At 39.8% G+C, this 24,205-nt stretch overlaps 1 protein-coding gene across 1 annotated transcript in view; it reads left to right on the top strand.

The window, feature by feature from the left end:
- The window catches only part of LOC122805244 (glutathione S-transferase LANCL1-like), a 159,065-nt gene that overhangs the window by 90,986 nt on the left and 43,874 nt on the right, over nucleotides 1-24,205 (top strand). Inside the window, exon 4 of the mRNA XM_044075334.1 lies at nucleotides 19,283-19,355. Coding sequence (XP_043931269.1) covers nucleotides 19,283-19,355 — 73 coding nt within the window. The remainder of the gene's footprint in view (nucleotides 1-19,282; nucleotides 19,356-24,205) is intronic.

Here is a 24,205-nt window from a genome sequence, read left to right as displayed (position 1 = left end):
CATTCAGTCTTCTTGGGTAGGAGTCTATCAACATGGCACATCTTGACTTGGCAATATTTGCCCACCCTTCCTTGCAAAAGCGCTCCAAATCTGTTAGATTGTGAGGGCATCTCTATTGCACAGCCCTCTTCAGGTCACCCCACAGATTTTCTATTGAATTTAGGTCTTGGGCTCTGGCTGGGCCATTCCAAAACTTTAATTTTCTTCTGGTGAAGCCATTCTTTTGTTGATTTGGATGTATGCTTGGGGTCATTGTCATGTTGAAAGGTGAAATTCCTCTTCATCTTCAGCTTTCTAGCAGACGCCTGAAGGTTTTGGGCCAAAAGTGACTTGTATTTGAAGTGTTCATAATTCCCTCCACCTTGACTAAAGCCCCAGTTCCAGCTGAAGAAAAGCAACCCCAAAACATGATACTGCCACCACAATGCTTCACTGTGAGGATGGTGTTCTTTTGGTGATGAAAAGTGTTGGTTTTCGGCCAAATGTACCTTTTGGAATTCTGGCCAAAAAGTTCAATCTTGATCTCATCAGACCATAACACATTTTCCCACATGCTTTTGGGAGACTTGATGTATTGTTTTGCAAATTTTAGCCAGGCTTGGATGCTTTTCTGTGTAAGAAAAGGCTTCCGTCTTGCAACCCTACCCCATAGCCCAGACATATGGAGAATACAGGAAAGTGTTGTCACATGTAGTACACAATCAGTACGTGCCAGAAATTCCTGCAGCTCCTTCAGTGTTGCTGTAGGTATCTTGCCAGCCTCCCTGACCAGTTTTTGTCTCGTCTTTTCATCGATTTTGGAGGGACGTCCAGTTTTCTGCAACGTCACTATTGTCTCATATTTTCTCCACTTTTTGATGACTGTCTTCACTGTGTTCCATGGTATATCCAATGCTGCGGAAATTTTTTTGTACCCTTCTTCTGACTGATACCTTTCAGCAATAAGATCCCTTTGATGCTTTGTAAGGTCTCTGCAAACCATGGCCTTTGCTGTAGCAGGCACCTGAGTAAATGCCAGGAAAATCATACTAGGACAGCTGAACTTTATTTGGGGTTAATCAGAGCCTCTTGAATTGATGGCAGGTGTGTACCCAAGAAGACTGAATGCTGTAATTAAATCAAAAGGTGCTTCAACAAAGTATTAGTTTAAGGGTGTACACACTTATGCAACCAACTTATTGTACGTTTTTTATTTTTTATATTTTTCCCCTAACAGATTTGTTTTTCAATTGAATTGTACAGGTTATAGGTTACATTAAAGGTAGGAAAAGTTTTGAAATGATTTATTGTGGTCTCATTTTTTTATATAAAAAAAACTGGCATTGTAACGGGGGGGTGTAAAACTTTTTATATCCACTGTAGATATGCCGAATCCACAGCACCAACTGTGCCTTTTACAGCCTTCCATAAGACAACAAGATACAACAAAGGGCATCCTCCTCTTCATCATGGTCTGTGAACCCAACCATGTAAGATCCATAAGATCTAATGTTTGTCAAAGCACATTAACTCTGCTGCTGAATCATCTTTAACCAACCTTGAGGAGGAGTGTATGGATTCCCCAGGGTCACCCCAATAACCCCAAGTTAAGAAAGTTCCTACACTTAATGCATGAAAAAGTGGGTGGCTCACAGATGCCACCCCATCCCCACAAAGAAGATTACAATAAATGTTCATATACTCACGTTGGACCTCCTGGGTGGTCCCATCTTTGATGGACCTCTTTAAAGATACCACCAAAGTGTCATGGAATAACCAGGACACAGTAACCCCAGCACCCAAAAAACTGAATCTGATCTTTAACCTGCCCAGAGATTGGTCATTCTGCTCAGAGACCACCTTCCCAGCCAAATACCACTGTGTCAACAGCTGCTTTGAAGAAACTTTCTGCTCCCCAGAGTCCTGACATTTGTCCACTGAACAAAGAGTCCAGGATGATGGAACAGATCTGGGAAATGAAGGTTCACATCCTGCATCCTGCCTTGGAGGACAGTGAGCTGTTTAGCTGATGGTAGCGCATGCTCAGTGGGTGACAGAAAATGAAATGTTCCAGATGGTCAAGGAATTACTAGATGATTACAAAAAACTTGGGCTTCTATCTTTATCCATCCAAATGAACCACATGGTCTTTGATCATATATAATTTATCTGTGGGTTCGGCCAAAAAACTATGCAGCTGGCAGTGAGATGCACCAGCTTGCTTTGCTCAGGCTACCAGATTTTGTAAAAGACGCTGAGTTGGCCTTCATAGACTGCCCCTTCTCAGAAAACCTCATGTTTGGTATCAAGGTTGGCAAGCACCTTAATACTGCTGTAGTGGTGTAGTTGAATAAAGCCATAACTACTGCCCAGCCGACCTAGGTTCAGTTAGCAGCTCGGGTGACAGATGGAGTGGCAGGGAGGGAAGGCCTGCCACTGGGCACCCTTAAGATCCATTACCAGCCCCAGCAACTGTGGAGTAAGTCTGGGATAGGGGGATATCTGGTAGACCTGGTGTGAATGTGGCACTGGAGGCTGGGATGGTAATAATGAGGTCTTAGTGGACCAAAAAAAAGTTGACAAGCACCTTAAAAGACCTGAAGGAATATGATGTAATCTTGACACCTCTGGATGTGAAATTCCACTGTCCATAAAGATCTTTTTTGAAGAAGCAGAGAAATCTACATTGAATGTGTTTTTGACATGGTACACATAAGTCTCCAGGATGATGAAGGAAGGTGCCAAAGTTGAGGTCCCTTTAATAATAATGCCAGAGGTAGAAGTTAATACTTTCACAGCCAACCCACAAATAGACAGCAGTGCCCCTAAATGGGTCCCTGACTCCTTCTTTCTGGAAGCATTTAGAGAATAAGTATAGAAACATAACGCTAGTGTATGTCCATGGGGTGGCACAGCAAATATTGTTGTTGCCTCACAGCAAGATGTTCCCAAGTTCGATTCTCAGCTGAGGTATCTTCTGTGTGGAGTCCGATTGTCCTTTCTGTATTCGCGTAGGTTTCCGCTGGATGTTCATTTTCCTCCGACATTACAAAGACCTGCAGTAGGTGGATTTAGACACGCTAAATGGCAATAGGTGTGAGTCTGCATGCGAGTGCATGGTGTGGATGAACTACAGTGGCACACGGCAATGTAAACCTTGGCTTTAGATGGTCAGTGTTAGTTATACCCCGACCCCATGTGCAAAAAGGGTAAAAAGGGGTTGTGAGTGGATGGATAGTGCTTGTCTATCTTTAGTAGCAGTACCCACTCATCCTTCCCCCTACCCAGGCCTGGATCAACCACTCAGTTTGTATAGCTCTTCCCTCAGCACCCCCACAGCAAATGATTGGCAATCATTATCTTCTTTTACTTTTATGTCACCAGGAGTACTTGTATGCTGTATCCTCAGAATACCCACATTTTGCAAACCAAGAAGAATTGTAAAGATGGGAGATAAGCAGTATCATAGGAGTTGTGGAGGAAGAAGTTTAATGAGGATTATAGTCCTTCCTGTTATCAAAAATGGACACACTTTTATAGACCTAATGTTATCCCACGAATATAACTTTGATTTATGTTACCTGTCCTGCCATAACAGCATTTGTTGCTGCAGTTTGTCTGATAACATAAAAAAAAAAACAGAGTAAGGTGCAGAATATATTTTTATAGCTGTCCGACCACTTTTATATATCCATCCTACCACAAGAGCATTGTTTGCTGCAGATGTTCATCGTGTTACACTGCTGCAGTCATCACACTTTGGTTATCCTGCCGTCAGGCAGTCCCGCAGTCAGCCAGAGTTCCAAAGTCTTGGTCTGGCGTTGGTTGCTGTCGCTTCTTCCCTGATGTCAGTGTGCCAGGGGTATATAAGATGCATCCGATGCCATTTTCTTCAGTCTTTCTTGCCGCATGGTGCCCGAAGCAGAAGCAGTTCACAAGTGCCGGTCGGCCGACTCCTGAGATTTTCGAAGTTGAATTTCAGATCCGAAGTCTTCAATAAAGCTAAGTACCCGTTGGAAACTTTTTCTTGCCTCAGACCGATGTCAGAAAAAGTTAATAATTGTATTTCTTGTGGGAAGCAAATACCTCATAAGGACTTCCACTCTTACTGTATTCCATGCCTAGGCCCTGATCACGACGTCACTCGTTGTCGGTTTTGTGCTAGATTTAACAAACGCACTATAAAAAGACGTTTTGATTTTGCTTTACACTACTTTGGCCGAAGGTTCAATTATACTATGCCGTCGGATCAGCCGACGACCTCACTACCGAAAAAACGCAAAGACAAGGATAAAGACAGGCATCCGAGGTCCAAAACCGACGACAAAACTTCTTCTAGGCCAGTCGCCAGTTCACCGGTTCTCAGTGAGGCGCTTTCGCAGCCCCTGACACTCGCTACCTCAGAGCCACAGGCCGCTTCCGACTCCCACATGGAGACATCTAGGCCTCTGGAAACTCAAGTTATTGGGCCTACGGAAACTAATCCCTCAGATGGGTCCTGAGCCGCTGAGCAGGCATCGGCTTCTGAGGGTGTTTTCAGACCTTCACAACTTACCATTTAAACAACAGCCAAGACAAAGGTACCATTAAAGACAAAGAAACAAGTACAGCATTCTCCTGGACAGTCCTCCATGCCTAAGAAACAGATGCTTAAAAAGCCGAAGACCTCATTACTCTAATCAGGGGTTCCCATCCCCCTCCTGAGAAAAGGCCTAGACAGGATACAGACTATGACTCCTCTGATCAGGTTTCCATTTCCTCTGATTCCTTTCAGACCAGGGATACTCTCTACCCCCCCTATGAGGACTCTGATGCAGAAGAATCTATCCCTTCAGCCTCTCCTCCTGAGGATTATTCTTTTGGGGAAACTTTACATACCATGAGGGAGCGTTTCCATTGGGAAAGTCAAGATTACTCAGAATCCAAGAAAAGGCTCAGGGATTTCTTCTTATTGCCTCAGCACAGGCCCCTGGCTATTCCGCCTGTGCTAGACATTGTGGATGATGTGTTCTCTGAATCCAGCTTATCTCCTGACTCTTTGCCCCCTGCTCCAGCCAAGTCAGATAGGTATTATAGAGTCCCTGACTCTCACAAGTTTCTTTACAAAAACCCTTCTGCTGATCCAGAAACTATTTCCCAGGGTCCAGAAGGGGTTAAGGCTTCCACTGCAAAAAATCCAGTACCCTCTGACAGAGATTTCAGAGCTTTGGATAGATGGGGGAAGAAAGTATACAAGTCTGCAATTTTAGCAGTAAGAGCTTTAAATTGCCAGTTTTACATGCTTAAGTACCAACAATATTTATTGGCTCAGTTAAAACAGAAAATGCTTGCAAGCTCAGAAGCTCCTAACTGTAAAGAAATGCAGGATTTATTGCATGCAGTTGAACAGGTGGGAAAACATACTCTGCAATGTGGTTATGATTCTTTAGAGGCGTCTTTTTGAGCCACAGTTACAGGTTCTGTTATTCGAAGACATGCTTGGTTAAAAGAACAGAGTTTACCTGATCATGTTAAGGCAAAATTATTGGATGCTCCTTTACAGCATGATACCTTGTTTGGTGTTAAGGCAGAAGAGGTGTTAAAGAAAATGGAGGATAAAGCTAAATCTATGCAAACAGTCCAGGATTTCTTACAGGTACAGCCACCTTGGTTTAGCAGAAATTGGCCAACAAAGAATTGGTCCTTTCCAGTGTCAGACAGGCCACAGAGAGGCAGATACAGACACCCAAGAGGCAGATCTCAACCCCAAGGCTCAAGCAGACAACGACAGTGGGAAACCTCAACCCCAAAAGGAGGTGAGGACAAGTCTCAACCTTACAGGAAACAGTCACAATGACTTTCTTCTTCGTACGCCAAGCACGTCCCTTTTGGAAGCCCCCTTAGGGGAAAACTAGCACTTTTTTTCTCAAAACTGGCAAACAATCACCCAAGATAAATGGGTTCTGAATATTGTGTCTCAAGGTTACAGATTCCACTTTTATACTTTACCAAGGCTAAAAGGAATGCCAGACCTGCCACAAAATCAATGGGCAGAGGCACAAAAACAAATTTCAGCCCTCATGGACATGAGAGCTATTCAAAAAGTACCACAACAGGAACAAGGACAAGGATTTTACTCAAGACTCTTCCTGGTCCCCAGAAAGGACAAGGTCTGGAGGCCCATACTAGACCTTTCAATTCTCAATACTTACCTGGATATTCCGAAATTCAAAATGTTGACATTACAGCCACTTCTACCCATGCTGGGCAAGAAGGCTTGTTACTCTGAACCTCAAAGAGGCATACCTGCATGTCCCTATCAGACAAAATTGCAGAAGATACCTCAGATTCAAAGCTGGTACAATGCACTACCAATTCTCTGCACTGCCCTTTGGCTTATCTACTGCACCCAGGGTCTTCACAAAGTGCCTGGCACCAGTAATACAAAGTGCCTGGCACCAGTAATTGCATTTTGCAGACAAAAAGGAATTCAAATATATCCATACCTGGACGACTGCCTCATTCAAGCAGAGACAAAGGACATTCTTCTACAGCATCTGGCATTTGTAAAAAGGTTGCTAATTTCTCTAGGGTACACAGTAAACGAAAAGAAGTCAAAACTAGTGCCCTCGTAACAGATTATATTCCCTGGGTGCCAGCTTAAATACAACGGCCCAGGTGGCTTACCTCGCGCCAGACAAACAAGTTCAACTAACTCAATATTTTCAATTACTGGCAAAAAAGTCCCATCTCCCTGCAAGAAAAATTCTGCAGGCCCTGGGATTCATGGCATCCTGCATACTACTAATACCATATGCCAGACTGCATATGAGGAAATTACAATGGTACCTAAAGTGTTTGGACTCAACACTCTCACAGTTTAGCACAGTAATACCAATGATTCCCTGCCTGCAACAGGAGTTTCGATGGTGGGCACAGGCATGTCACCTAAACAAGGGTCAGCCTTTTACCCAACCCACAGCCAGGCAAACTCTAACAACAGATGCTTTGGATTACGCCTGGGGAGCACACATGGCAGGAAAATGCATTCAGGGCAAGTGGACCACAGACCAGATGCATCTTCACATCAATCAAAAAGAGATGTTGGCTGTTCAAAATGCCCTAACAGCTTTCAAGGACCTTCTATATCCAGGACAACTATTACTAAAGACAGCCAACACCACAGTAATGTGGTACATAAACAAACAAGGGGGCACTCATTCTTATCCCCCTATGTAGGCAAGCCATGACCTTGTGGAACACCGCTCTAACGTACCAAGTTCACCTGCAAGCACAATTCCTGCCACGAAAGAAAAATACTCTGGCAGACGATCTAAGCAGAAATATCATGGACCATCACGAATGGAAATTGAATCCACAAATCTTCAGCATGGTAACGCAAGAATGGGGATGCCCAGACATAGGTCTTTTTGCCTCCCCACTGAATTGCCAACTACAAAAATTCTGCACAAGGACTTATCACAAACAAGCATGGAAAGTGGATGCTCTTCTGTTCAGCTGGAAAAACCTAAAAGTTTATGCCTTCCCACCACTGCCTCTCCTTTCAGAGGTATTCCTAAAAGCCAGACAAGAAAAACCTCAGATGATCCTGATTGCTCCAGACTGGCCACGCCAGCACTGGTACCCTATCTTGAGGAACTTGGCTCAGGGCCCACCATGGATTTTACCTCAAATTCCACACCTTCTGACTCAACAAAACAATCAGATCCTGCACGGTCAGCTCAAAACCCTAAACTTGGATGCATGGCAGATACATTAGTCAAACAGGCAACACCTCTCTCTAAAGCTGTTATGGATGTCATTTTGGAGGCCAGGAGGCCTAGCACCAGGAAAGCTTACTCAGAAAAATGGAAGAGATTCTGTGCTTGGAACCAGGCTCAAAGCCTTGACCCTCTTGTTCCAAACATCCCTCAGATTTTACAATACTTAACTGAGATGCTGGACAGAGGCCTATCCTTCTCATCAATTAAGATCCACGCCTCTGCCATCTCAGCACATTACAACATGGATCCTCCTTTATTCTCTCATCCCTTGCTAAAGCAGTACCTCAGAGGGGCTAAATACATAAGACCGCCCCGGAGAGCACCAACACCAACTTGGGACCTCAATTTCATTTTGGAAAAACTGACCCTACCACCTTTTGAGCCAGCCAATACAGCTGATGTAAAATTTTTATCATGGAAAACAGCTCTGCTCCTGGCAGTAACTTCAGCACGAAGAGTCTCAGAGCTACAGGCATTAATGGCAGTGGAACCTTTTATAATTTTTCATCAGGACAGGGTATCTTTAAGGACAAACCCTACCTTTATGCCAAAGGTGGTATCCAGTGTGGCTCTTAACCAAACCATCCATTTGCCAACTTTTTACCCAAACCCCCAGAATAAAGAGGAGAAACTTCTGCATTCTTGGGACATACACAGGCAGCTACGCTTCTACTTGGACAAAACAAAAGCTTTCAGGAAAACTGAGCAACTGTTTGTAGCATATGCTGCAGGATCACAGGGCAAGGCTGTCTCAAAAGCAGACTATATCCAAATGGATAGGACACTGCATTCGGTACTGCTACACACAGCATGGAAAATCAGTCCCAAATAACATTAGGCCACATTCCACCAGGGCAACAGCCACTTCAGCAGCCTTTCTCAGAGGAGTACCTACCAAGGAAATTTTGGAGGCTGCAACTTGGAGTTCAGTGCACACCTTTACCAAGCATTGCCACCTGCCTCTTTACTCTAAATCCAGAGCAGGATTTGCCACTGCAGTTTTGCAGGGCCTCATAGCCAATCCTAACTCTTTATAGACCAGCCACCCAACCTTAGCTTTGGGATTCTACCCAAGTGTGATGACTGCAGCAGTGTAACACGATGAACATAGTACAGTTTTGTACCTACCATAAATGTAGATGTTCAAGTGTTCACACTGCTGCAGTCCAGGTTACCCTCCTTCCATCTCCTCTGAACTAGCTGGACTTTTCTATACCTTTCTATCCTATACAACCTTTGGGGTGTATTTGCTGGTAACTGAAGGTATTGTTTTTTATTTCATATGTATATTTTTGATTAGCAGTATGTATTGCCTACCTACTTGGGGGCACCTGACATCTGTGGCAAGAAAAACTGAAGAAAATGGCATCGGATGCATATTATATACCCCTGGCGCACTGACATCAGGGAAGAAGCAACAGCAACCGACGCCGGACCAAGACTTTGGAACTCTGGCCGACTGCGGGACCGCCTGACGGCAGGATAACCCAAGTGTGGTGACTGCAGCAGTGTGAACACTCGAACATCTACATTTATGGTAGGTACAAAACTGTACTTTTCTCTGACAGCACAAGGAACAGAACCATGTAAGGTGCTTTTTGATGTGCTTTTGTAGGCAACCTGCACACTATTAGCCATGTTGCAAGACTGTGGCCATGCTCTCTAAGTTATGAACTACTGCTGAAAATGTCTAGCGCAAGAGTGACATACATTTCTATCTTAATTCCATATCACGTTTGATTTCCTGTAGCAGTAATCCCATTATTTGTACATTTACTGTTACAGTATATCCCACAACTATATTTACTGTGCTTTTTGTTATGGACTTCCAGTGCAGTCTAGCATTTGCCTAAGAGGCACAAGAAAGTCATTTCGACTGTCAAATATGCACAACTTTTCACTTCCATCTCTTAAGTATACATCACAAGCATAGGGGTGCTGCTTTTACTCAGGTGTTGACAAAATCTTTCCGTAGAGACGAACATAACTAGAAGTCCTTCTGAAGAACAGAGTGGACCAGAGTGGACCAACTCAATAAGCCCTACTACCGACCACTACACTCTGTTCAGCCATACCAGAGAGCAATTTGGAGACATCTTTTATTATAATTTTGAACTGAAAATCAGTAAAAGTAGGCTGGTGTTTTCTGTGCATTTGCTAGAAACATTCCAGTTCCCAATGATTTCTTTGCCTCATCACAAAATACATTGGAAAAAAGATTAAAACTAATTCTTACCACCTCGTGTCCCCATCAGTGCCAGAAAGTCTTCTGCTGGTTCATTATGGTTTGGTAGCTGTCTGAAGATCCTGCCAGATCTTCTTTAGAGAGTGTCAGAAGGGATTGTGGCTGTCAGGACTTCTAGGCATCATCTGATGCTATCCGTGTCATTATTCATTACAAACTGGTCTTGGATCTGACTTCGGATCTGAGCTGGCAACTAATGGACAGCTCCAAAGCTCAAGCTCCTCCCCCTCCCATAATCCCCTGCTGACCTCTAACCCTCAGATCTCGTTTGCCTCTGAACGCTTAAGATGTGATCCGGGCTCGAGCTTCAAGTGTAGATAAGTGTCTATTTATTTGCCTTTCTTTCTCCTCCTTATAGCTAGTTAGTGTGTCTAGTGTAGTTTACCTTCCCTCCCACAGCTATATCTTTGATGTAGAGTTAGTTGTACCCTACCCATTGCCTCTGTAGTTTCTTTCCCCTACCTCTTGTTAAAAAAAATTTCCTTTCTTTACGTCTTGTGTGTGTGTGTGTGTGTGTGTGTGTGTGTGTGTGTGTGTGTGTGTGTGGCAGAGAAACCCTTGGGTTTCAAACAATGCTCCTTGTGCGGTCGGAAGATGCCTTATTTTGATTTGACAAGGAGTGTCTTTACTGTTTGGGAGCAGCCCAATGTGACATTTGTGCAGCATTCAACCCCAGGGCTCTTATGGAGCCCCAGAGCAAATTACTCCTGAAGAGCTTGGCTCAGGGTGGTCCCCTGCCTTCGGACTTTCCCGCCAAGCCCTCTCAGGATCCTAAGAAGAGACCTCCTCTTCCTTCAAAAGGGTCTCCTCCTCTCTCCAAAAAGCTGAGGCTCTGTGATTGCAGATCTCCGGATCCGAGTCCAGCCTCTGTGGTTTTGGATCTGGGCTCATCTGCTCTGAGAGCACCGCAGAGACCTTTGGATCTGACTTTGCACAAGCCCTCTCCGGATCCAATCTGATTAGATCCATCCAGCGTGCTGCCCAAACAGTCAGATCCAGACAGACCTTCGGATAAGAGTATCTTATCAGAGCTGATCATTATCGAGAGTTCTCCATCCCGATCCTCCAGGAGATCAGCTCAGATGCATTGGAGCCAGTCCCTGTTTCTTCCTAAAAGTGATTTCTGAATTCTCCCTTAGTCAGTCCCTTGATCCCTGGTTTCCATACCCTTGAAAAAAGTATGGAAGAGAAAAATGTTCACGTCTTAGGTGTACAACTGCAGCTCAAGTTGTACCTGAAACAGGTGCACAATGTTAGGAAGATCAAACAGCTGCTCATCTCCTTTGCCTCAGGCAGAGAAGAGCTAGCAGTCACTAGTCAGACTTGATCCAAATGGATTGCAAACTGCATTACCTTTTTACCATCAAGCAGTTCACCTCCTGTTGGAAAATCTTAGATGGCTGCATCTTGAGAGATGTGGCTATTTTTAGTGCATATCACAAAACATGTCTCCATTGCAAACACCTCTGCCATGGCTGCATCGGCTGAGCTATGTGGAGAATCCTCCTTTTATATTAGTAATAGACACCTTATACTGTCCCCCTGTAGTTGTACAATCCTTCAGTCAGTCTGCCTGTCATGACTTTGCATAGATCTGGACTATGTCCAGCAGTAGCTGATTAAGCCGCTTTAAAGAAAATTCTGAATGTCTATGTCCTTAACCCTACTTTGAGTAACATCCTATGATCTATATGACTTTTGACTTCTGGATTTGCTCATCCTCTAAGCCGGGTCTTTATTATAGTATCAAAGTTTTAAACTTCGAATGCTATAATATCCACCCATTTTTGTCGAAAACTCAAACTAGCGAAGCCACGGAACTTCGAAATCTTACCTAGGGTAATATTTCGGTTGTCCGTTCAATGGCTTCACTATTTACTCTACTGTGGTCTCTACTGTGGTGGGAAGGTTACAGACCGGGGTAAGGTAAGTATGCGAACGGAAGTTACGGACTGGGTTAAGAAGTGTGGGAATGGATCGGGGTAAGGTGAGTGTCCAGTAGTTAGGGACATTAGGGTTAGGGAGTGGATAAGGTGAGTGTGTGGTAGTTAGGGACTTTCGGGTTAGGGTTGGGTTAAGGTGAGTGGATAATTAGTAGTGTAGGGTTAGAATTATGGTTTTAAGTGTATGTGTGTGGTTTATTTAGTTTGGTGTGCTTGTGTTGTGTGTTTGTGTTTCAGAACAGCAAATTTTTTCCCTGGGAAAAAATTTGCTGTTCTGTATGTTCGCTGTTTTGTGGTTTAGATATTTTATCGTAAGATAGGGTAATATAAATGCTCTAAGCCTAATTGTTTGATGGTTCTGAAGTTTGCCTCTTGGAATGCAAGTTTTCTTGGTGGACATCACCTTTGTTCACAGGATATTGGTGGAACAATATTTGCTTATTTTTTTTTTTATTTTTTTTAATTGTGTGCCCATTAGAACTAATCCACGTTTCCTTCTGAAGGTAGTATCAGAATTATCCATAAACAAATCCATTAAATTCTCTCTCAGTTCTTCTTGGGGGGGGGTCCACAGGAGAAAGAGTGCTTCACATATTCGGTTTGTCTTATCAACTCAAGTTATGGCCAGATTGTCTCCATTATGGATATCTGTGCCATGGCAACTTTATCATTTCATGCATTCAGAAAGCATTATTGGGCGGGCCATAACTTGAACTGGACTTTTTGGCCACTTTTGTACTATAGGATTCAGCCTTCTAAACTTTTTTGCTTTTGGTTCTTCTGCAGCTCCAGCCTCACAGGAGGTTTTCTAGGAGTGTTCAGGATACTTCTTAGCAGTCAGCCCACTGCACCAGCTTCCAGCAGAAGATAAACAGGTGTGTACTCAGCATATTAGATGATGTGCAAGGGGAATACTCTGCAGGGTTGGTACTAATTTGCTTGGAACACACCCAAATGTAGTAGTCATTGTTGAAGTTTCTGGTTAAATCATGCAGGTATACATTTGTAACCCTACAGTCAACCTAATGTGGAGGACTTGACACATAGATGATGTGGTGAGTGCCCATCTGTTACTTTTGGGACAAAGAATATAGTAGAACTGGATTAAAATTTACAGGGTGTATTTGACAATTTACAGCTTTCTTCAGTTACAGTTTGTATCCTTGAATGAGTTAAGTATAGTTTAACCATCTTTATTAAATCATCACTTTTATCTGAATCATGGGTATGCAGACCTTAATAGAAAACAAATCATAGCGGCTCTGATTGTTGTTGTCATGCAGCATACAATGTTTTCTTTTTGACAATTTCCATTCACTCCAACATTATACAAGTTGTTCAATTCCTGCCTTCCTTTTAACATCACTCCTCCTTTTAAACATTATTCTGCACGTATTTTCCCCATAAATTCCATTTCTTTGAAATCTGCTTCTTCTATCTCCTGTCTCCATGCCACCGGCTATCATTCTCCATACATCTGTAAAAACATTCCTAAGTCTCAATTTTTGAGAGTTAAACGTATATGCTCGAACAACAGTACGTATCAACATTTCAGAGATGACCTTGCATCTAGATTTAGGAACAGAGGCTATAAGGTGGGACACGTCCTTCAGGCCAAGAACCGGGTGGACACCATTGACAGGGAGAGTCTTCTTCAATATAAAAATAAGGTTAATGATGGGGAATACATTATACGTTTCGTTACCACATTTGGTAGGAATACTGGAGCACTGATGGACAGTGTCCAGCATCATAGGAACATCCTGTTGGCTGACAGCAAACTCTCTGAACTGTTGGAGAGCAGATGCCACTTTTCCTTCAGGAAGGGTAGGAATTTGGCTTCTTACTTCAGTCATTATAAACATGGGCCTAATCACAAGAAAGATTTATTTCAAACTACACTTTCAGGGGACCCAGTTGTGGGGTGTTTTCCGTGTGGCCATTGCTCTTACTGTCCAAGGGTCATGAAGACTAAGTGCTTTAGTAGTAAAAACACTAGTCAGGTTTACATTTCTTTTTTTGCCACTTGCCAAACAGATTGGGTGATTTACTTAGCTACCTGTAATTGTTCAGCCTTCTACATTGGGCAAACATCGCGGACGGTTAAATTTAGGATTTCTGAGCATTTTTGTGATATAAAACACCAAAAAATTACTAATGCCCTTTATAAACACACTACAGTACATAAAAAGGCTTCCTTTAACTTTATAATTATTGATCGAATTTTGGGCATTAGATTCAACAAGTCAAGCTGGCATGAGATGTTGAATAAAAAAGAGAAAAAAATGGATCATTAAGCTGGGGGGGGGGGGTTGTTTGCACCTGGGCTAAATGAGTACCTTTAATCAGTCACATGACTTTGCTGTCTTGTACTACTGACTATTCAAGGAGTTAGTTTATTCATGTTCTATATACTGATGAAGGCTATGTGATTTATTAAGCCAAAACTGGTCTGTTTTTTCTCCATTATTGCTATGTGCTTTGCTTTTAGTACATGAAATATTGGTTTCTTGCCACAGTTTGCTGGTCTATTTTTGATTTGGATTACATTTGGTTTGGGACCTTGCAGTTGCCGTACATGCAGAGATATTCTCATTCTAGAATTTCTTCTAAATTCCTGTTTGCATGTTGGATTTCCTCTGAAACACCTATTGACTCGTAGTGTTTTATGGTCTGTGTGGAAAAGAAGCTTTTCCTCAACAGTGAAGACATCAGGTTATCAGACTGGAAGAAAGAGATTAATAAGTGTATCCAGCAGTGCTGCTTTTTTCTGTAATGAAGCCTGCTGCTGCTGTGCAGATATATGTACTGTCTGAAAAAAATGTTTGTTATGCTCATCCTTATAATTGTAGTGCAGGAACTGTAGTAAATAATGCAGCACTGTCTTATGCAATGAAATTTTATAGATGCATTAGCTTGCTCATTTTTAGTGATGTCTGGTGGAAATTATCGTGTTCTAGTGGTTTATATGCTTTGCAAATAGTGCTTCGAGATATCATGTTTGACCACACTGATATGATGGTATGAATATTTTTGTATTTAAGTGTCATATTGTTAAAGTATACATGCATACTTGCTTTGAACATAGTTTTGCCACAGATATTCGCAACGTAATGCAAACTGCCCTTATCAGGGCCTAAAGTCCACTATGCAACATTTGTCTTAACATGCGTACAGATATTTCAAGCACAGGCATTACTGCCCTTCTAGCCTGCCAATATACCATAACAATTGTTCCCATAAGTAAGTGTCCAGGCTGTTCTTAAAAATATCTAAGCTAGTGCTTGCTTTAAAGTAAATTGGTAGTTTGTTCCATGCATCAGCTGCTTCCTCAGAGAACCTATTCGTACGCTTCTCATTACTACAGAATTTTCTGCATAGGTTGTCTGATGTTTCTCTGCTACTTTTTTGATCATCCCAAACATTCCCAGAGGTAGTTGTGTCTAAATGCCCTGTATAAAAAGAAAAATCCTTGCTATCCCTAGAAGTCTCAGAAAACCTAGTATGCAACCTATACTGGGTCAAAAACCAACTGACCAACCAGAAAATTTGCAGTGTGGAAGGTATGAAACTCACTCCTTAAAATATGTCATGCACCTAGTTCTCTAATAAAATTAGAACTATAAAATACGTACTACAAAATAAAAAAAGTAGAAAGTCCGCTGTTCAGTAAAAAATGGAATATCCTTTACTGAAACACACAAACAAGTGATCCTAGTTGAGTATAATGAAAAGCATTAAAGACATTTATTAATTTATATATAATCTGGTTAGTTGGAGCAAGGAAGTGGTTACAGAGGGTGGCTCTGTTGAGAGCAATAAAGGCATTAAACTCATTCCTTTAACCAAGTCCCCCTTTCCCCTTAAGACCATAATTTAAACTGAGACTGTGCTACCTTAGAACTGAAACTTAAAAGCTGGAGACAAATTAAAATATATAAGAGCAGCTTATTAAAGCTAACCTACTAATCCCAACTTTATTAATTAAGAAACCAACTCACTAACTAAATAACTAACAGAAAGATCTACCACTAAACTTCTATCAGAATAAATATTAGTAACTTATAAACTGAAATACTTTTAACAAAGATCACTTTAGTACCAAATAAATTCTTCATCAGGCTCGTGCGTAAACCATATAATATTAATGAACGCTTATAAATCTGCAGGTGAACACCAAAGTTGGCTATAAACAATAGCTGTAATTGCTAAGGTGTAAATGCAGTGAAAAATGTTAGAAATAAAGTAATAAGGCCCTGGGGATCTCTTCAAGTGTGGAATCTAACTAATAAAGCACTTATTTTAAATGAGTAAAAGTATAACAGTACCAATGTCAATTATTTTCATTGTAAAATATTTACAATGTTTGATATTTGTAGCATGTGGACTACCTACTATTTTATTATTTTGTAATACATATTTTAAAGTTCGAATTCTATTAGTAAACTAGGTGTGCTTAACATATTTCAAGGAGTGAACTTCACACCCTCCACAATGCGAAGTTTCTGGTTGTCTGGTTTTAAATGCCCTATATACCTGAATATCTGTATGAGACACTGTACAAGTTCGGATAATTTAGTCTTTCATACTAACTTAAATGTTCACGTCCACGGATGCCCTTGGTACATTTCCAGTGTACTTTTTACAGTTTACTCATGCTTGTTTTCATTTGAAATTTCCGTATTGTTATTGCATACTCAATTTTGAGTCTAATGTAACTAACAAACAATGACTTGATTTTTGATTTCCAAGACTTTATAAGTCTTTTTCTACAACCTACAGTTCTATAACTATCATTAAGCACTTTGCTGATATGATTAGAAAAACTGAAAGTTGGATCTACCAAATACCCAGGTCCTTAAATGAATCTACAGTTTCAATCATTTGGATGGCGGAATGGTGCAGCCCCGTGGCGTTGTAGCCTCACAGCAATAAGTTCTCTGGTTCAGTTCTCGGCTGGGGAACCTTCTGTACGGAGTCTGGATGTCCTCCCTGCATTTGTTTGGTTTTCCTCTGGGTGTTCCAGTTTCCTCCTACATTACAAAGAAATATGTCTGGAGCGTTTCTACCCCAGTCTCTGCTGAAAATTGGCTTTGTTTCAAGTCGTACTTTCCCGGCTAACAAATGTTAAATAAATAAAAAAATAAAGTGCGTGCCGTATTAAATATTCACCTTTAAATTTATGTCTCCCAAATCTTGCATACTTAGTTTATGTATTTATCAGCATATTCTTCATCTGTGCCGAAGTACTCAAATTAGTCACGTTCTTTTGTAATACGTGTAATCAGTGTACTCAATTTCAAGTCATCTGCATGCAGACTGTAGAACACCTCGAATGAAAAAGATAGACCTCAAAGATACCATCTAAACAAGTATGGGCCTAGGTCAGAACCCTGTAGGGCACCCTGACTTTAACCAAGAATTTCACCTGTCCAATTGCTGCATGATACTTGCCCGTGTTCTTTTATAAGCCATGCAGCTATCCATGTCATCAAGAGTACGTTAATATCTAGTTCTAATTTATTGATCAGGGTTCTGTGTATGACCCTGTCAAATATTGAAGTTAAATCTATATAAATTACATCACAACACAATTTTTCATTCATAGCTGTTCTTATATTGTTATAGAACATCATTGCAGGTGGTAATAGATCTATTTTCAACATGTGCGTGCTCATATATGGTTTAAAGTCCCAACTTTTCCAATTCTGACAATAACTTATCCGATTTTACGTTCTCGATTTATTTTTCACAACATAAATATAGACTCTTCAGGGTCTGTATGACTCTGAATTTGTCCTACTCCCCTTTCCGTAAAAGACAGGTTTAATAAGTGTATGTTTCCAATCTTGAAGAATCTTCCCCATATTTATACGATGTAGTAAGTAATAGATGTAATAGTACTTTATGTTCTTAAAGTGTTATCAGGTCATTATTACTAATTTTGTCTCCTCCCTGTGCTTTGTTTAGATCCAATTTGCATAGTTCTTTTTCAAAATAATCTAATTTGATTTCAGTATCTGAGGTTTCCTGTATGTCACTAGGACAAATTATCACCCCTTTGTGAAGCCAAACTGTTTTGCAAAAGATTTTGTAAATGTATCTGTTGTCTGAGAATAAATTTTAGAATCTACACACAGTTTATCAATTTGTATGTCTTTACTCCTTCCACTTTTTATGTATCTATAAAATGGTTTCCTATTATGCTCAATACCTTTATATGAATTTTCTTCAAATTTTTCTTGATATTGTCTCACAGTGTTTAATTTGTTTGTCCAGCTTGTTTATTTCATTTTTCAAAGTTGCAGTTCGACCTCTTTTCCATTTCTTATATCTTTTTTATCTCTTAACTTAATTGGGTATATTGTTCTTATGGAAATATACCTTCCTGGCGTTGTGAGCTTAGATCCTGATGTTAAACATTTTTTGCAAACAATATCACTCTCAAAACATTCCACATTCCTTCTGCAGTTTTTCCACTGAACACATCACTCCAGTTAGTCTTGCACAGTGACTGTTTCACTTCCATATAATCTGTTATTAATCTAAAGCACACTGGTTTACATTTCAGTTTGGCAGAATTATCTAGCAACAAATTAACCTTTATAACCCCGTGATCACTGCACATTAACGGTGCTAAAACTTGACATGAAGTAACAGTAATTTCTTTAGGAACACACACAATGTCTAGGATGTTCAGTTCCATGATTTTTTTTACAATCTGAAGCTATTGTTGTTCCTTAACATACATTGTGAACAATTTCCTTACGAATGTTGTTGAATCAATGTTATTACAGTCTGTTTCTGGTAAATGTACATCTCCAGACACTATTATTCTTCCCTCCTGTGTTTCATGCAAGAAATATATGAATTCCTCTAGGTCATCAGCACTTGACTTTACACTCTAACAAATGTATGTTCGATGGTTATTTTTATTGTCACAGTTACGCAATCTATAGTATTGGTTTTATCACTGAACATGTGATAATCACAGTTCATAACCCCCTCTACCTGATTTTTTGTTAGAGCTCTGTTGCAGTAAAAACATTTATACCCTGACAGAACTGGTTTCCAGTCATTGCTCTTTAACCATGTTTCATAAACAATGACAACATCAGTGTTGTGGGAACATAACAAATTTTCCAGTAAAAAAATCTATTATTAATGCTTCTAGCATTAACATCCATCAGAGATGATCAACATTTGCTGTCTGTGAAATGTTAAATTTTCTACATGGCAAGATTCCTGCCTTGGGTTTGTCATTAAAATATTTTCTGCAAAATTTCTCTTCTCTGACTTTGTTTACATTGTACATCAGTAAATAAGTTATTTTAATTGTACTCACTTTTCAGTTTGCAGAGTGGTGTTTAGACTATGGAAAGCATGGATGCAGGACGCCCGACACTCCATATTCACTGTTTGAAGGTAAGTACATTTATGTATGAATTTAAATGGTGCATATTTTTTTTACTTTATTATTTTTTAAATTTTATTCAATTTATACAAAGTTATTAGAAGCCAGATCCCAAAAAAGATTTATTAATAAATGTGTATTTTTTTCTAACTGTATTTCTTGGAGATACAGGAAGAAAGAATAAATACTCACAAAAGTTTTGTGTAAGCTACACATTTTTTTCATGTTGATGTATCGACCCAGAATCTGCATTGTTAGATTGCAATCTTGGTCCTCTGTGACATTTCTCATAAGGCATAACTAGTTAACATTTCTAAGTGCCCAGGAACCAGTGCTTTATTATTTTCCAATTTTCTGGATGACACCAAAAGAAAATAATAGTTTCCTGCATTGTGAGTAGTTGTTGTTTGTCTTTCGGCTTTTTCTGGTAAGGGGTCGCCACAGTGGAACTCCGGTCCGCTAATGATTGGCATTAGTTTTTTTCGAAATGCCGAGGTGCCAGCTCGACGCCCAACCTTCAACGAAGGCATGCCCATTTACACACGCATGACTTTCGAAATCTACCCAACTATGGGGAGGACATGCAGACTCCACACAGAAGGCACTCCCAAACCAAGCCGAGAATCGAACGGGAGAACCTCTTGCTGTGAGGTAACAACGCTACCGCCGTACCACCGCGGCATAGTATGAAGAGAAAATTAAACGGAGTAACATCAAGTACATGACTGGATTTTTTTTTTCCATTTACTGTAAGTCCAAGTGAAGCTCTCATCCCCTAAACCAATACACTGAAAGATGCTGGTCTCTAGAGTGAGCAGTGTATTTCATATAAGGCAAACATTTTCATTTTCTGTGGTGCACCACATCTGTGCAAGGATGCATACCCCCCTCCCCTGCCCACGTAACTAATAAACTAATGTAAACACCTCTGAGACGGTCACACCTCTAAAATCAGCAAAAATTAGACATTTGAGAAGTCTTTGGTAAAAGTGGCACAGATTATCTGGAAAATAGCAGTTTTTCTCCATATGAGCTGAGAAAGCTGGGTTTCTTGGCGTGTTCTACACTGGCTGTAAAACTTCCGCAAAAATTGTATGTATGCGGGAACTTAACTCCTTTACATGATGGCATGGAAAGTGAGAAAATAGTTCAGAAAAGTTTCTAATTGTCAGAGAATCCTGTATGACTGGCTCAACTGACTGCTGGCATTCTCCCAGTGTAATGAGCAACTGGTGACATACAGTAACAATAACAACTAAGGATAAATAATTTTCTAACAATTTAGACATGGTATGTGAATTTGTTGTTAAATCACTCTTTAAAAGTTGATTTAAAAGGAGTGGTCAGATTTTTTACATAGATTTTTTGTATAGAATTTTAGAAGGTTGTTTAGTATCTTTTATAAACACATTTGTTCAAGATTACGATGAGATTAAGATATGCATTTATTAGCCACAAGAGGATTGCAATAAATAGAAAATGTAGTGGTAGTGGAATTTTTGATATAATTTATTTCAAAATATATTATTACAGTAGTTTTTAAGACTTTCAACATACATATAATATTTTACAGAACCCTTCATTGGTTTAGTTTGATCGCATTCTTATACTGTTTAATTTTGTATATCTATTTTTTTAAATCATTGTGTATTACTTTAGTGAATATTTATTGAGTTTTAATTAATTGATCAATTGCATGTATTTAAAAAGAGGGGAAGTATGGGATGTAGGAATTATCTGAAGAGGTTCCAATGTCCAGAGACGAAAACGTGGTGATCAAGTTAAGCGTTTATGGTATATTTATTCTTTTTTGGAAGTTTATTAAAGTTTCATGGACTTCGTCAGTGGCATTTCTGTTTTTGCACCTCCACAGTGCTTTACTTTGGTTTTTAATATTAGTAGTAAATTAATTATCAGAGAAATCCGTATGACAGGCCCCAAAAAAAGATTTATTAATAAATTAATAAATGTGTATTTTTTCTGACTGTACTTTTCTGGAAATGCAGGAAGAAAGAATAAAAATGAGCTAAGAGAAAAGTTGCTTGATTTAATGGACATGGGTAGATATATTAAGATCAGTGAGAAATAGACTGCAGAAGGTCAATAAAACCCAAAAGTAAGACGTTTGATAAAACAAATGAATGCAGTAATTAGGATTGTCCATAGAGATCCATGTGATATAACAGAAGTAAACAGGATATACTACTGTGCTGCTAAATTAATAACTGATAAGTTCTACCACAAGATCACAGGGTAGTGAGGGAACGGAAGGGGGAGAAATCGAATGCCATCATAGAAGTATCAAATAGAGAAAACTATAAAGCAATTAAGACAGGAAGTGTCACTGTTGGAAGATTATAGAAGATGGAGTAGATCAACAAAGATACTAAGAAAGGTAGATGTGATTAAAGCAATGCACAGTATTAGAACAGACCAGGATTATGCACTATCGCAAATCACAAACAAAATTCCAGCACAGGCAGAAAAACTTAGAAGATATACAGATAAATATAAGGGAAAAGTACAAAATACGCATTTTATTGATGACCCAAAAAAGTTTTATAGAAACTTGGGAAATAAGGTAAAAGGAATTGAAAGACTGCCAAAAAAGAGGAAGTAGATACATTTTGGAGAAGCATCTATGAAGATCCTGTGGAACATAACAAAGGTGCTAAATGGATAGAAGAAGTAAAAGAAAGAATAAGAAGTTTAAAGGTACAGGATATGAAATGGGATGAAATAACAGCCAGAGAGATTGAAACAAAGTTAAGAAAAACCAAGCCTCTAACTGGAAAACCCCAGGCCCAGATACAGTACCTAACTTTTGGTTAAAAGCTTTGCATGAGGATTTAATCATGCGTAAGAACTATTTATATGCACACCCTGAACAGACACCACACTGGCTAACAACAGGGAAAACAATGCTCTTAAGAGGGAACCTGTAAGCTACCCTAAAAATTATAGACCAATAACTTGCCTTGCGACGACGTATAAACTATACATGGGAATTGACGCTGACAGAGTTTATAGTAATTTAGAAGAAAACTCAATTATGGAAGTAGAATAAAAGGGCAGTAAAAGAAAGTCATATGGAACAAAGGATCATTTGTTGTTAAATAAAGTTATAGTGGAGAACTGTAAAAAGGGGAAGAGTCTTAGTATGCCATGGATTGACTACAAAAAAGCATTTGATAGTATCCCACATTCAAGGATAAAAGAGTGCTTAAAAATATATACGATGCACCCTACACTGATTGACTACATTACACTAACCATGAAACAATGGCAGACCTGTTTGTAATTACGCCATGATAAAGGACAGATTATTATCCCAGAGATAAAAATTCAAAGGGGGATATTCTAGGGTGACTCTCTCTCACCATTGCTATTCTGCCTCGCCATTAATCCATTAAGCTGTTTTCTTAACAGCTTATGCCATGGCTGCAATTTGGCTCCTAGAAAACAACAAAGTCTAATGACTTCTCATCTTCTCTTTGTCGATGATTTAAAACTTTATATCTCATCAGATGAGGGACTGAAAGTACAGCTGCAGGTTGTCAAAACTTTTTCAGATGATATTAGAATGTCATTTGGTCTTGATAAATGTGCAAAAGCAACCTTTAAAAAAGGTAAACTGCAGCACCAGGAAAACATCATTTTGGGAAACAAATGTGATATAAATAAAACTTGAGCAAGAGGGAGTGTATAAATACTTGGGAATTGATGAAGGATCAGCAATAAAACATGAATAAATGCAAATAAAACTCTGTAAGGAATACTTAATCCTGAGAACAGCATTGATGTCTAGGAACAAGATCCAAGCTATAAATCAGTTGCTCTTCCTCTCGTAACGTACAGTTTTGGAGTGATTGACTGGCCCCAAAAATGTTGGATGGATTAGATATTAAAACAAGAAGGATGCTTCATGCTTACCAAATGATTTATAAAAATCAGTGTATACCAAGATTATAATATTCCATGTTCCGTAGGAGGGATGGGCCTCCGTGAAATTGATTACATGTATAGATCTGCAGTCGTGGGACTCCACACACATCTACTGACCTCACAAGATCCAAATGTAGTGAAAGTTTTGAAACATGAAGAAAATAAATCTAAGATGACTTTTCTGCTTAATTTAGCAGAAGCATATTGACGTCCAGCATGAATGGAAATCAAGCCAGAAGAGGATAAAAACCAGGCAGTGTATAAATACTTGTAAAACTCTGTAAGGAATACTTAATCCTGAGAACAAAAAGAAAGAATATAGGGTGAAGGACCAGAAGAGAAGGCAAGAAATGTAGAAAAAACGTAAATATAGTTACAGGTATAGAAAAATTCTGGAAGAGCCCCATGTTGATCAAGAACAAATGCAGGAATGGTTAAGGAGAGGTGAATTCAAGCCAAGAAATGAAAGGTTAATATTGGCAGCCCAAGACAGTGGGCTACGTACACGCTGGTTTACAAAGTCCATTGAACATGTGGGAGAAACAGACAAATGTAGGTTTTGTAAAACTGAATTGGAAAGTGTCACACACCTTGTTGCTGGTTGTGGCACACTAATGGCAGAAAGACAGTATACTGAAAGGCATAATAATATGTCGAGGCTGTTGCACTGGGGATAGTGCAAATATTATGGTATCAAAGTGGCTGAAAAACACTGGAAACATGAACCACAAAGCATCATAGAAAATTATGAAGTTTATATGACATGGGATCACCCATTACCAACAGTTCAAAAGATAGATGCTAGAAAACCGGATATAGTGGTCCAAGAAAAGAAGACAAAAGTAGCATTGATCATTGAAATCACCACACCCAGTGACTATAGTGTCTTGTGTACAGAGAGAGACAAAGTCATATA

This window comes from Protopterus annectens, chromosome 6.part1 (assembly GCF_019279795.1).
Source record: "Protopterus annectens isolate FY-2018-M chromosome 6.part1, PAN1.0, whole genome shotgun sequence".
NCBI lineage: Eukaryota > Metazoa > Chordata > Ceratodontiformes > Protopteridae > Protopterus > Protopterus annectens.
This window is presented reverse-complemented; position numbering and strand designations above follow the sequence as displayed.